General features: G+C 39.0%; 1 protein-coding gene across 3 annotated transcripts in view; it reads right to left on the reverse strand.

Annotated features, from left to right (window-relative positions):
* The window catches only part of EFNA5 (ephrin A5), a 277,462-nt gene that overhangs the window by 34,298 nt on the left and 227,131 nt on the right, over window positions 1-16,033 (reverse strand). For all 3 annotated transcript variants that reach the window (XM_037138621.2, XM_037138620.2, XM_053665322.1), the window contains one exon: window positions 13,635-13,927. In XM_037138621.2, coding sequence (XP_036994516.1) covers window positions 13,635-13,927 — 293 coding nt within the window. The remainder of the gene's footprint in view (window positions 1-13,634; window positions 13,928-16,033) is intronic.

Genomic DNA, 16,033 nt, shown 5'->3' on the forward strand with positions numbered 1-16,033 from the left:
AAACTGCTGGAGAGCTTATGAGAAATGAAGAGCTGGACTGCAACCTCACAAAATTCAATGAATCAGACTTTCTGAAAGTTGGTTCCATGAATCTGCATTTTTACTCCCCTTTGCAGGTGAATCCCTAAAGTTGGGAGAGTACCTGGAGCCAAGACACCTGAGTCCCACCTTGCCCCTCAAGTCAGCACTTCCGGTCTTTAATGTCTTCCATCTGAAGCCATCTTTGCTCCCTCTTCCTTATAAACAGTGTCAATCTTGCCATTTACTTAATACTTCTCTTTGTTACTATTTTCATGGATATGATTTTCTCACACTAGACTACGAGTTCCTGGAGGACAAAACTGACACTGAGTGTTTTCTCTCACCCCTCTATGGTGTCTGCTACAATGGCCTGATGGGTAAACATGGGTCTGGGAGCACTGATGAATTACTTTCCTAATGAGAAAATAATATGTATCACTGAAGCGAATCCTTCTATAGCCACTGTAGATTTTCTACAAGTTTAATGATGCACAAGAACCGACAGACCAAGTAGGCTTTAATAAACTAATTTATATAGCATCTTGAGTATAAATATTTTAGGAAATAGCCACCATAAATCTTCTAACATGAACTTTAATAATAAACTAACATTTCATATCAAAAGGTCAGAAGTGCTGCTATGTGATTGAATTAATAATCTAGCAAATGTTATTGATTTAGCAATTTTACTTAATAAAAACATCATAAAGCTATGCACGAAAATAAAAATAAAACACTGCAGCCATGGCAAAGAACCTGGAGGCAATATAGAAACGATAGGGACTCAAATAAAGGGCATTACTATCTCTGAGGTTAGAATAATTTCTTCATAAGTACCATCATTATTTATGGAATAAGTGTTGAAACATTACTTGCTATATACATGGGAAAGAACTAAGAGCATGAACATTGGCATCAGAACACCTTTGCTCAACTGGACTCCACCACAGAGGGACAGTGTGATTTTAGACAAATTATTTGACCTGGCTGTGCTTCAGTTTCCTCATCTGTGATAGAACAATAGTAGCGCCTAACAAATAATGATAAGGCATGGATGAGATAATATATATATAACCTTATGTAAAAGATAAATGTTCACTACACATTAGCTATTATTATGTAACCAGTTAACGTCTAGCCCTAAAACAATTTATTTCAATGCATTCATAATAAAGTCCTCCTAAATCAGTTTCACCGTCAAAAACATACTACTTCTTACTGCCTGCTAAAAAGTTCTAAACTCTTCAAACCGGAATGAATGGCCCTCCACAACCTGGCCCCACCTGTACAGGTCTATTGCCTGGTTTTCTCTTCCCATCCAGTCAGACCTGTCTTTTCATTGATCCCCGAATGTCTGCCCCTCTGACTTCCATGCCAGCAGGAAATCAGGAGACCTGAATGAAGCTTGCTCTCTGGTGGGATGACAAGTGATGCCCCAAACTCTGCCACCTGCCCTCGTGAACCAGTGCCATTACCCCTCCTGTATAAAATCTGGGTGCCTGCCCACAGCTGCCACAGTACTTGAACTTCACTCTAATTGTTGTGTATTCTCAAATTTGGCACTTCCTGTCATAGAATCTACTCATCTTTCTTGAATTGGTAGAGATGAGTAATACCCTCAAGTCTGTGAAAAACTGATGGATTTTAAATAACAACAGCAACAACTCTCACCATTGAAACAATCATGTGCAGCCACTCTGCAGCTGAAGGACAAGGTGAGGCAGTCCCTAGCATGTCATACCAATGAGCCGTGATACTGAGACAGTCCATCTTGAGGTTTTGCAATATACCCACTGATGCCTGTCCTGTGCCCCTGCTTCTGTCAGTCAAATTAAACCTCTGAGAAAAATGACTCAGGGTATCAAAGACACATGTACTTCCATAGCCTTGCTAATCCTAAATGTCTTCATCATCGCTGAAGTAGGGAGAGTGAAGGACCTATTTCACGTCATCACACTCTGACCGCCCATGCCACTCAGTAGTGCTCTACTTGGTTTTCAGATCCCACACACTTCCTAGGGTGTGGAGTCTCAGGAATAAGCTAACATGAAACATTACTCTTTAGGTCACGTTAGCCATTTTTTGAACTGGGTTTGCCTTAAACTCCAGGGTATAGGTAGGACTTACATAATGACTTGTTAAGCATGCTTGAAATCTGTCTCCTTTTAACCTCTTTAAAGCATTTATTATGAAGTAAGTGAATAAGGAGCTTAGGCATGGAGTCAAATTATATGGATTCAAATCCTGACTCCACTGCAAACTACGTAATCTGGGGCAAGTTAAGTATCCTCTTTCTCTGCCTCAGTTTTCTCACCTGTATTTTAGGGGTAATAATAGTGCTGACCTCACAGATGAGGATTCATCTGTGAGTTAAAACAAGTATGGTGCTTGAAACAATCTAGCATGTAAGTAAACCTTCAAAAAGTGCTAAATCACTGTGATTATGATTATAGGCACAAATGTTAGTGGAGGGGTTATCGGTCAAAGTGGGAGTAAGCCTTTAGCAAAAGGCTGCCCCTACAACAGTAGCAGCTAAACCTCGTTTAAATCATGGCAGTATTTATTACATGGTCTCAAAATTAATTAAACTGTCCTCAGTTTTATAGCAAGAGCTCTAAGCAATCTATTAAAAGTAAAAAAAGTATTGCTTGTTCATATTATTGGACTCTTTTGTACTCTCCTTGTTTAGATTCTGACCTACAAATGAGGCCTAAAATAGAGAAAGAAGTTCTGAATTCAAGGTTGAGAACCCACTGAAACTGTGAAAGTAAAAACATACAGGACAATGCTATCAGTTCAGATGGGAGCCAGGGCCTGTGATAATGGACTTAACTTCAAAAAATATTTGTTAAAAAAAAACTGAAAGAAGCAAATTTACATTACAACCCAGATATTGAAGCCACTAAAATCTGGACGAGTTTAAATTAACAACAATAAGTCCTCTTTTTAATGGTTCAGAGACATTATTTGTTTTAAAATATTTGAAAGCAAAAAGGAGTGCTAAATTGTAAATTAAATCCTACCGAACACTAATGTAGATAGAGCTCGTTGGAAATACTGTACATCTCTGAAAATGGTAAAATGAAAAGATATCATTCCTATTTCTAACGACAACAGACTCATTGGCTATTCTCCAATTCCTGATGTTTTATTTTTGAAGTTCAAAATGAATTTATATTTTGTAAAGCTTTAAATTTTAAAACCAAACCTGGATATAGCATATAGATTAAAGCTCTGTTCTTAACATGAACTTTCTACCATCTGCCTAAAAATTTCTAGTGGAGAAGCAGCCTACTGCCAAAGCCCACTTACTCCCCCTATTACAAAGGGAGAGGGAAGCCAGGTTCCCAGAGACTGTATTTCAAGCCCACAGGATACTCCTCATGAACTAAAATAATGAATGATGATGCCTCATTCTCTGCATTAATATTAAAGAAAAGAGAAAATAGAAAACTTTATAGCCACTATCAGCTCTCTGGACCATAAATCTCAAGTTTTGAGAATTGCTTCCCAAAAGGGTAGGGAGCGGGGATGAGTTGTGAGAGAGCTTTGGAGCCTACAGATATTTTTTAGCAAGCCAGCAAAGCACTGACACAAATTTCTACATATCTCTGGCTGTGAAAAGTCTCATTTGTGGTGATTTATATTTCCTCATAAAGAACTCTGTAGATAATATAAGCCTGCTGTGAGGCTGTATGACAACTTTCAAACCAAGAGTTACACAACCATTCTGTTAAAATAGAGCAAGAATAGATGAGTGGGAAAACCCGTAGAAATAGTATTTCTTCTGATGAAAGGCCAAATACTATTCTTCCAGCAGGCACAGTGCTCAGGGAGTCACCTTTCACTCTCTGGGCATGTCTCATGGATGATATTTCGGTAGTCTAAGCAAGGAAGTGTTGTTTTTTTTTCCTGAGGATTGACGATGCGTGTGGTGTGTGCATGCTTGTGTAATTTACAGCAAATGACACTTAGACAGCATCACACTGGAGTTTAGTTGCCTTAATAAGTTAGTAAGGGAAACGCAGAGAATAGCATGCTGACAACCGGGAGTCAATGAAGTATAAACAGTTATTCCAAGTGTCACCAGCGTGTTACTTCCTTTTCTCTTGGCATCTGCTCTGTGTAAACGCCACACACACACAATGATACAGCAGCTCATTAAACCGTTTTCCGTTAACTCGGAAATCACGTTTGTACGTTACACATTTACAAGGCTGAGAATTACTGCTTCCCTGTAAAATTATGCAATTAATCAGGTGCAGTACTTCCCTAGGAAGGACGGCCCCTTTGGACACTTAGGGATATAAAGAACAACCCTTTACATGGTTTTCCATTTCAGCATTTAGTCTCAGTGGGGTAATAGGAAGCAAAAGGTGACATCATTCCTCTTTCCCCCTTAGGAGGTCAGACACTACATGTTTCCTCAGTCCTGTAAGAGCATTTTAAATTCATAAAAGGAGCACAAGTAAAAATTGTTTGGTCTCTGAGTGTCTTATCTGAGTGTCGCAGCCTTTGAACAATTCAAACAGTGGGAAGACTACTTAGGAGTCTTCAGTTTCTTGTGACTGATACCAGGAACTTCCGGCAAGCTCCAATTACCCGACAGCTTCTAAGGCTCCCTTTGCGAATGTTAAGAATGCGCCCAAAGTGGTCCCAACCTGCGAAGCAGTGATGATGTTTGCTCCATTTTCCTGCCCACAGACATGAAGTGGCATTCATTTCTCCGAATCTTTTTAACAGTACTTCATCCTTTATTCAAGTCATTTAACTGGGCATGCATTTCTTTTTAAAGTTCTCTCCATGTGACCAAATAATAATGCCCCGAATGTGCAGAATAATAAAGTGTTTTCGGACCCCCTGAGTTGTTACCAACTGCCCCCTCCACCCTCATTCCACTCAGACTCTGAACTGCGCTGGGCGACCTGTCCGCGCACCAGCCAGGCCTGAGCTGCGCGTCCTGGTGCAGAAGGTAACAGGGCACCCGGCTATAAACAACCATTTTCAGAAGAGAAACTTACAATTAACACAAAAATATTCTGGAGTCCCTAAATATCCTCTTTCTTGTTCTTTATTAAACCTTCACTTAAGAGCCCTTTAAATCCATTCATGCCTTCTGAAAGATGGCTAGGGACAACTTGAAACAGACACAATTCTCTAAAACTCATTCTTTCAATAAAAAGGTGCATTCTTGCAGGTTCACTAAAGACCATGGGAAATATATAAAGGGAACAGAATGACTATTTTCAGGAAGAAATATGATACAGTCCCAGACAAGCTTCCAGTGTCCAAGTGGAGAAAAACTCTTCTATTGTATGTTGAAAATAAAACTCTAAAAAAAAACCCTAAGATATACTCTGTACTCATATCTGAACAATTATTATTTGATGTCTGTGCATACTCATTTTTTTCACTATAAAGATATTAAAATTTAAGAATGTCCTGACACTGCCCTTCTACTTTCTTTCTATTGAATCAAATATGCTTTGCTGAATATTGTGATCTGAATCTATACATTCCCTCAAATACACTGGGCGAACTAGTAAATAAACAGTCCTTCCAGAAATTTCACTTATAAACCCCTGAATCTCAGCTGAAGTATATGGCAGAACATTTAATGCTAAAGTAAGACTCCAGTAATCAAAAGCGTTTTTCAATAATAAGAGCAAAATGCACACACACACGTTGTAGCAAATATTCAGTTGTCCATTTTAAGAAAGTACATTGTACTTATAGGTCACCTCCCCTGCAAGAATAAAAGACTATGAAAGATGGAAAAGATTACCTCCTGCTTTGATAAATGTGCTGTTTGACACTCTTCTGTTTCGATAAGAACAACTCGGAGAAAAAGGTGGATTGGGGTGAACTGTCAGGCCCCAAATAATTATTAATTAATGTTAATTATTAATAAGTAACGAAGATTACTACAGTAAGCTGCTGAAAAACCAAACATCTAAAAGGGAATAAAGACTCCCTTAGGCATCTATAATCCCAGCATATAATTCCTTCAGAAGATAGGGCATGGACTTAAAACGTGAATCTCTACTAGGCATTCATGAAATTTTTTACTCAACTAAAACATCAGTCAGAACTATTCAAGTTGCCTTAACGTTTTAAATGATACAAACATTTCTGGATATGGATAATTGAAGTTATCTATTTCAACTTGTCCTTGAAAAAATATTTCATCAACTGAATCTTGGAAATAAAGAATGGGATAATAAATGATTACTATATACCCACTTTACAGATGAAGAAAGTGAGGATTAATGGGGTTAAGTTATGCAAAGTCAAACAGCTATTAAGAAGAGTATGTAAGAAGGTTTAAGCTCAAGGATGCTTTACCAGAGTCTGTGCCTTAAAAAAAAAGTCCATTCTCTTCTTAGATGTAATATATCCCCAGAATATATTAACAATATATCCCCAAAAACATTATTAAGGAGCTGCTGCAATGGCTGCAGTAAAACCCATGGCTAGTTCTAATATTTCTCTGCCTTTCTCAAACACCAGAATATAAGAAATAGAAAATTAATTGCTTTTTCTTCTATTTGGTTTACATTTATGGCATTTATTCATTCAGTAAATATATACTGAATAACTCCTCTACCTATTGTTTTCTATTTCTTGTTAAAATATACAGCTTTAAATCAATGTCATGGTTCAGTAGACTCCCCACACTATGGAGAGCTTGCCTGACTTTTGAAACACTTCTGTGAGAAATGACACCCTAAATTTCAACAACTCGCCTGCAAATAAGCTTTTGAAACATATTCAGTTGGCAAGTGAAGGACTTTCTATATGTTACTTATTTGGATTTGCTTAAATATTCTTTTACATATTAAGGAATTGTCAATAATTATGTACAAACAAATGATTTCTGAAGCTAATCTTGATCAATTCAGTAATATATCTCTTAAGAATTTAGGCTATTTTGTCCGTTTCAAAAATTGTGTAGTGTGGCCCTGACCAATGTGGCTCAGTTGGTTGGGCATCATTTCTCACAACAAAAGGCTGCTGGTTTGATTCTCCGTCAGGGACACGCCTGGGTTATGGGTTTGGTCCCCAGTCAGGATGCATGGGAGAGGCAACCTATTGATGCTTCTCTTCCTCTCTTTCTCTCTTCCTTCCCTTCTCTTTAAAAAATAAATAAATAAAATATTTAAAAAACGTGTAGTACATACTAAAGTTGTGTCATAACTTAAGAGTGTAAACTTTTAATTAAAGTACATAAAACAGAATTGGCAGTTAACCATCATGCCTTCAGGTTGTTGTATGCTATGGATTCAAGAATGATGCCCATAGTTATAAATAGACTGTCCTCACAATTTTTTTCTACTTTTGAAAAATATGTATACCAGAAAGACTGAAGTAGAAGTCTTCAGCTTCCTAAAACTTCTTTTCATTAATGAGATTTTGGGGATTCTAATATCAAAGAAGTACATTATTTTCAGCTTTATACTTCTATCACAGCATCAATAAAAAGCAATAAACGTGTACTCAAGTTCACTCATCAATAAGCGTAGGAAGGATATATTCCCTAATAATTGCCCAGAAACTCCTGGTATCTACCTGGGTGCTGTGACTATAAACAATCTCTATCTTTACTCTGAGTATCTTTTGAAGAAAATCAGCCATACTTTAGATATAGCAAATGCCTGAAAAATTCTCTGTCATTATAGTATCATCTTCAGAAAATGGCATTTGTCTTTCTTGTTGTAGGTCTCCCATTAAAACTCACTTACTCCTGAAGCAAGTGCGGAGTCATGACTTGTTGGGAACCACCCTGCCTGGTTTCAGAAGCTGCAACCTCTCATCGATAAGGCTGAATAAGAGACCTTGGGACCATAAGCCACTAAGGAGACAAAGCATATCCTCCTGGCAGGGGCGTAACCTATGCCCCCTTTATCTTACCCCGTTTGGCCCTGGTCCAATGACTGGCTAGCTAATGGCAGGTAAGATGCCTCGAGGGAGGGACAAACTAAGACAGGCACAGTCACAAAGGGGCCATCAGGGAAGGACTTAGGGGACTATAGAAAAGGCGTGATAGATCCTCACCCCTCAGCTTTGTCATAGCCAGAGTCTTCATTCTATCTGTAGAAAGTCTCCTAATTTCTTGGCTGCTCAGATCCCCCACCTGACTTAAGCCTAAAACAGTGTCGGAGGCAGGTGTGACTCTGTGCTGGAATGGGCGGTTTTCAGGAGCAATTAGGCCTAAGAAAGGATGCATAAAATCCTTTGAAACCTGCTTTGCTAAGAATACCCTCAATTTAAATAATAAGAGTCCAAGCATAAAATGAGTTTGTTCCCCAAATTTTTATGGCCCTTTGGTGTCACTCTGTCTATCTGACTCTAACTCAGAATAAGCCCTCAGAGTTCTCTGAATGTTATCTATTGTGTGATCATTACTGCCTGACAATGATTGCTGAGGAGCTTTATATATATGCCCTGTATTCCTATGCAGACTAAACCCAATAAAAGCCCATTGAGGAACAGGCTCAAAGGCCCTTCTCCTCTGAGAGCTTGCCCACCTTTCCTACTCAAGCAGATCATGTCTTGGTATAATTATTCTCATCTGCAGCTGGGAGGATTCTGCAGGCAGAACACCACCCCCCCAGCCCCCATGACTCAGCTTGCATGTTAAATATTTAGTGGATTTAAAAAGTATTTCTTTGAAAATACAACTTTTCTGGCTTCTGAAGTTATATTAAAAGGATCAACCATCTAGGAAGATACAGCTGCAATTTTTTGGAGAAAGAAAAGTATCCTTTGGAGAGCTGAAAATATGTAACTAAGTTTAAAATGCATCTTGCTACTATCTGACTGGGTTTTTAGCAGTGCATAAAGTAGTATTTTCTAAGCATCAGTGCTAATTGTTTCCCATCTTTTAAAATACAATATTAAGGTTTTCTTCCCCCTTTTAAACATTTGATACCTAGGGCTTTATCTCTTCATTTCCTTGGTTGCTTACTCAATTTCCTTTCAGATTAGCCACTTCCTATCTATGTAAAGCTTTTCAAGTTACCTAACTTTTCTGTACCTCAGTTTATTCACCTGTAAAATAGGAAGAATTGTACCTCATAGTATTGTTTTAAGAATCATAGGGTGCATAGAACAGTACCTGGAACAGAGTGAGTGCTATGTAAACATTAATTAGTCTCATTAACTCAACATCTACTACATGCCAAACAATATAATCCATAGCATAGAACAGAAGCAGTTGTGAACAACCAGAGATATCTAACGTTGGGGGTGATGAGTGCTTGAGGAAAAATAAAGCAGGGAAAAAGTGTAGAGAATGATAGAAGTGTTATCTTGCCATAGGGGGACAGAAGAGCTTGTCTGGTAAAGATGATTTGTTTGGGTTTTTTATTTTATTTTATTTTTTTTAGTGTAGACTTAAGAAAGTGACAGGCAAGGAGCTGGATGCCTGAGGCAATGAGATCCGCAGGCCCAGTACAGAGAAAGCAGGAAGGCCCTGCTGTCCAGGGTGTGGGCACACAGGCAGTATGTGGAACAGGAAGGAGGGCAGGTGGCCGGAGAAGGGCCCACAGGGCGAAGATGGGTCAGCGGAAAAGTCCAAGAGGCTGAAGGTGAGGAAGAGAGGAGTACCTGCCAAGGAGAACCTTGTTGGCCAGATTAGAGGCTTTAAATTTCTGTCTTGGTGAGACAGGAAGACAGCCACTCGAGGGTTTTAACAGAGTGGCCGGTGAGTTGCCTGAGGAAAACAGGTGTCTGCTGCGCTAGTGGAGATGATGGTTTAAACAGCATGGCAGGGGTTTAATAATTCTAATACCTAATAGGCCTCTCCGCTCTGCATTTTCCCTAAATATCCTATTAACTGGCATTTATTGAACACCCACTAAGTAGAGAAAAGGCACTGGGTTGGGCCATTTTACAGATGTTCTCTCTTACCTTAGTGGCGCAGCCCCTTCAGTAAAATAGAGTAAGATTAAGGTATTAAAGCTCCAAGAAATGTTTGAAATCATCTATTGCAACCATATTATTTTACAATGTGGACTTGAACATCCAGAGAGAGTGAATGATTTACCCAAGATCATATAGCCATTTAAATCAAGAGAAGGGCTTAGACTCAGGTTTCTTTACTTTACAAAAGGTGATATTCAAAATCAGTGTTAAAAAAAATCAGTGTTTCTACTGACTCACAAAAATAACTTGTTGTTCCTTATTTATTCTCCTTTGCCTTTTCTAATTTAAAAATAGCAGCAGCAGAACTTCTTTCAAACTTATTCTCATTGGTTAATATTTATGAGAATCATTTCTAAAATGAGTATTTTTGAAGTTTCTAAAATAACTCTTTGCCTTAGGAAATCTGTGACTATTGCCATAACCTATTGACGGGTAGTTCTCCAAATCTATCACTGATAGAAATACTACCAACTTTCTGTAATTTAGTATGCCAATCCACTTACCAAAATAACTCCTGTAGATTAAAAACATTATTTGTCAGATTCAAAAATGGGCTCAGTCTGCCTTAGCAATAATCAGTTATAACAACTTAACAGACTGCCTGTTCCCACAGAAAAAAGGACATAGCATAGAGTCATTCTTGGGGAAAAATAAAGGATCTAGAACTGTGAAGAATATTTTATTTTTAAGGTAAATTGGAAACTTGATTTGAGATATTTCCAACTACTGCATTTCTTAACTTTGTATACCTCAGGGAAATGAAGCAGGAAATAAATCTTGTTAAGGATAAAGCCGAACCTGACAAGACCTCTCTAATCTATGTCCTTTCTGGGTCTAAGTGGTGCAGTGGGTATCCTGTTATGATTTATTCCTCTTTCTTTCTCACGAATCCAAGTTTATGGCTGAATTTTGGTTCCCTCTCACTGCTACAGGCAACCCCTCCTCTAACACACTAAAGCAGGACAGTCTTTTGGCAATAGGTTTCTTTTTTTTCTTGGTAAACTTGGAAGAGATTTTAAGGCTGTGAAGAGCTGAAATCTACCTCTGGCCTCTAGTAAGAACATTTGAAAAACTGACTGGTAGGCAGTCAGCTTGTTCCTGAGATCAGCACTAGAGCTTCTTGTGACACAGTAAGTGTGAAAAGAGCCATTTCCCAATCTCTTTGTTCATCCCACACATTCTAGAAGAGAGGAAAATTCAACTGAGGGCCAACTCTCCCCTAAGAATCCTTTAGTGTAATTATGACCACAGTACATTAAACGTCTGTATGGACGCATATTCGCTCTGTTGCTCCAGCTCTCAGCAATGAAAGAAAGAGAGAGAAAACCCTTTCACTCATAAAAAGACAGGAAAGGATGCTCTTGTGGTTCTAAAACACGGTTCAAAATTCAATTTAACCGACTACAGGCCACTGAGCTTCTTGTAAATGAACATCTCCTCACTGCTAATTTTGTGCTATTTTACCTTTCATTAAAAAATGTAATTCAGGTTAAACTCAGCTGAACAGCAAAAAGCTCTCAGTATTTTGAAGCATTTTGGAACAATTACTTTGACAGGAGCCCTTGACAGTTAAATGACTCCGTTAAATGAATGTTATAGAAGACACATAATGGTTTTTAGTGAAATATTGAATTTAACCACAAATGAGAAAAACGAGTCATAAGCACTATGGGTATATTTGAATAATAACATCTTGCTTATGAACCTCAATGGATTCTGTAATTTCTAATAATCATGCAATCAACTAGTTAGCTGGTATGTATGTTTCCCATCTTGGTGCTTGCTATTCATTTTGGGGCCTTGCTTTTGTTGTTGTTTTTTAACCTGAGAAACCAATATGAAAATTTGGAAATGCAATAATTTTCTCCTATGCTGGTATGATCTTTTAGAGTTAGGCAATTAATGAGTTCCACTCCACAATGAAATCCTCGTCCTTTCTTTTTCTCATTTGCTGAATGAGATTCTCTCACCAAGTAAAAACTCAGCAAAAGGCGAGACAGCCTGCTGCCTGAGAATGTGTGAACTCACTGCACACCAGTGTTTCCTCCACCCGGGGGCTCAATATTTCTTTTCTGATTTTATGGATCGAATGTGAGATAGTATCAAGGCTTTCACATGTTTTCTCATGACTAACGACTGAAATATGCACTGAAATAATAAAACGGGTACTGTTCAATTTCCTTTTCAAATCCAGTTCCAATATAAGTGAGAGTGCCCCTGTGATGGTGAAATCCGGCTTATTATGTAAGTTCTGTTTTCTGGAGAAGAAGGGGAGCCAGAAATCCTCATAGACTTAAAACATGTGGGGTAGGAGTAGGTGGGGACACCCTGACTGCAGCAGTGAGTCAGAACAGGAATGCGCTACATCTTGCTGGTCTGGCCGGGGGCGGGCAGTGAAAAGTCAGGGCTAAGCATACGGGGTGGCATCGTGTGGATCCACATATCGTGTGCCGCTGCTGGTCCTGGCCCTTTGGGCAGGTGAGGTGTCGGCCCTACCAGGGTCCCACTGCTCCCTGCGCTTGTCTTCATTCAGCAACTGTCTATTTACGCTTTGGTTGCCTATGGACATGTCGCTCCCCGCTAGACGGTCACTCCTGGAGGACAGACAGCACACTTTCGCCTTGCTCACCCCCCACAACACTTCTGAGTCATGGTATGCTGTTCAGTAAATGTACTTTTAAACAAACAAACATTTAACTCCTTCAGCTGACAGTGAAAACATGTGAAAGGCCAGACCATGTAAATATTTGATACTAGTTAAAGGAAAGTCCAGAGACACAGCAAGCTGCCTAAATGAGACATGACCTCACACCTTGCTAACTCGGTGTGGTCCAGGGAGCAGTAGCATCGGCACCACCGGGGAACTTTGTAAACACCAAGTCTTGGGCCCCACCTCAGATCCTGTAAGTCAAAATCTGCATCAAACAAAGTCCCCGAGTGACTTATGCACAGAGTTTAGAGAAGTGTTTGCCTGGCATGTACGACTAGGATGATGCCGGAAGCAGCGATGGTGTGTACGAGGGAGAAATGGGGCCATGGCCGTGTGATTAATGCAGAGGTCTGCTGAGAGAGTTTCAGCGCTCTCTCAGGACAGGGTCACTCAAGGCTCACAGGTGGGAAACTCACTTACACCAGGTCCCTTGGAACCCTTTCTAGATGCTTCTTCACGCTCTTTCCTGTTTAAAGGCACAGCTGCTCTTAATAATTGTCTTTTCTCCTCAGTGCAAAGATAGTATTTATCGTCAGCATGCTGACATTTGCAGGAGTTTTGGCTTTCTTCACTGAAAATGTGGATGATTGAAAGGATACTGCTGACACCTGAATAAGAAATCCAATGACTCCAAGCTATGTAAATTTAATTATTTCTGTTAATTTTTTTTCAGGAATCTCTTTCTTTTCTTTAGCTTTGGAGAAGTCCTAGCAATTTTCATTTAAAAGAAATACAAGTCAGCAGTGGTTCACTGAACAGGCTGACAAGCAATTTCATAGGGGAGAGGCGCTGTGTCTTTAATCTAATTTGTGCTCTCAATTCCCAGCTAATGTATCTGGGGACCCTGATATATGCATTTACAAGGAGACATCTGTAATGCAGAGTCCAGCTTGCTGCAGTTCTCTGAAACATGGGTAAAAAATTACTCTGGATTCTTGCAGCTGCCCCACAACGTGATAAATCTGCATATACTCACAGATGTAGAAATATTCCCGGCCGGGCCTGAATTCAAATCCTAGAGAAAAGGGTGTGAAGAGCTGGAATTTTTCAGAGAACTTCAGTGGTCCGTTTGGAGAATGAGGCCGGTTACATTCCCATCTCTTGAACCCTTTGGAAGTGTGGTCGCAGGCACTGTAGCCATCAAAGTTCACCATGTAGAGGACATAACGCTCCGTCTTGTCTTCCGGGACCGAGTCCTCATAGTGAGGGCAGAAAACATCCAGGTAGTCATTGATACAGACGTCAATGTGGTAGTCACCCTTCTGGAATCTGTGGGAAGAAGGAAAGGAAAAGCTGAGGTTACACGGAGAGGAAAAGCTTTGTGTTTGGAACCGGTGGCTGAGCCTTTTATGATGCCAGGACAGAGAGATTTATTATTTTAAGTCGTTTTTTGTCGCATGCCATTGTGATGAGGGGCTTGGTTTGAAATACTACTGTTCCTAATCAAAGAAAAAAGCCATTTTATACAGGAATTCCATTATATTTGTTTTAAAATTTTGAAACAAATATGATAGAATTATAAATGAGTGAATCCTTCATATTCATTTTAAGTATTAAAGATGCTGATTTGCTGTTTTCTTTTCATCCTTAAAATACATATATTGAAGCCAACTTTTCTTATTTCTGAAAGAGTGTTTCATTTAATAAATGTTTTTGGATAAATAAGTAATTTAAAGAACAAATACATGACTGAATTATTTTTGTTATAATTGCACAGCAAATTGAGAACTAGAGTCACAACACTGAGAGTCTGAATCATAAAATTTCAAAGTTGTTAAGAAAACTTGTAGGACAACAGTTACACTTCGGAGGCCAATAAAAACCTAATGTATAATGATGAAGCAGTCAGTGACTGAACTAGCCCTGGAATGGAGATTTTGGCTTCTAATTAGGTATTTCCCTTAGCAAATCTGTTTATGTCACAAATTCGTTTTAGCCAGTCTCTCTCTTTTTTTTTGATGCTTTGCCCCTTTCTATATTAAGAAAATTGAAAATATCTAATTTGAATGATTTTCTACCCATTTCTTTTAATCTTGCAGCACGTTGTGCTCTAGGGTTGGGCTGATGAACGGTGAAAAGTAACAAGCCAAATGAAAACAACAAAAGCCAGGGCTGCTTCACCCTGAAACAGTTAAAATGCATCCAAGCAAATGTGCATGTACACAAATGCACACCGCTACATTCTTACCTAACAAAAGTTTTTCTTTTTTGTGTTACTTAATGTGCCTTTCCCCATCAGCTGACCAGTATTCCTCAGGACCGGTAACACCTGACACAGGAATTGTTCTGCACACCCCTTTCTAAAATCAGGGTGGAAAACCTAGGGAAAAAGCCTGTGTTTCTAGCTAGTGAAGAAATTCTTCCCTGAGCTCTCAGAAGGGTCATCATAAAACTGTGTTACTGCTGAAATACAACACCCATAAAGCCATATAATCTTCAAGTCAGAGAGTCCCAGTGATGGTGCGCTAGTCTATCCCATTTTTGGACATTTCTAAATGTTAGAAACTTTCTTCTTATATTGAGTATAAATCTGCTTCTGTGTAATTTCTATCCAGTGATCCTACTTCTGCTGCCTGAAATTACGAAGAACAAATCTAATTCTTTTTCCACCAGGTAGTCCGTAAAACATTTGGAGATGTCAGCTATATTACTCTCTATCCTCCTTTCTCCAGACTGGAAAATCCTGATTCCTTTGGCTAATTCTGGCATAAGTTCCCCTAGTTTCCCAGTGCTGTCCTTAAAATGCAGCACCCAAATGTAACAAACACCTTCCATGGGTTTTGGGGACCAACGTTCAGCCCAGTAGAAAGACTACCACCTTCACGCTGCCTGCTGAATTTTCACTGACAAAGCCTAGATTCCTTTCAGAAATACAACATGTAAAAGTGGAAACGCTAACTTTGAGTGAGTAGACTGATATTTATGGACTAGTTTCTCCTGCAGGTTGAGTGGGAGAGTCATAAGCCACCCTGAGCCTCAGTTTCCTCACATGTAATTCGGAACAACAATGGAAATCTGCCTTGCTATCCTCACACAGCAGCTTTAAGCCTTGAATGAAGAAATGTATAAAAAGCACCATATGAGTATGAAGCACTGTTAATATTATCAGGGCATATTAAAGGATATTCAAATGGGCCATATAAAATGACCCATTGTATATAAAATATTAACTTTTAAACATCAGAATAAAAATATCCCTGTTTCCTTTTTTAAAAATCCTGAGTCTGTCCTTAAATACCAAATGATCTACGAAAACTCCATTGGCTTCGTGCATTTTTGGAAAGCAACATGCTGGTTTATACAAGGGAAAATAAGGAAAGATGATCAGATGACTTTTCAAAAAGAGGGTCTCAAAATGTAACTTATAAAAACAAA

This window comes from Artibeus jamaicensis, unplaced genomic scaffold, assembly GCF_021234435.1.
Source record: "Artibeus jamaicensis isolate MK-2021 breed Jamaican fruit bat unplaced genomic scaffold, CSHL_Jam_final contig_402, whole genome shotgun sequence".
Classification (NCBI taxonomy): domain Eukaryota; kingdom Metazoa; phylum Chordata; class Mammalia; order Chiroptera; family Phyllostomidae; genus Artibeus; species Artibeus jamaicensis.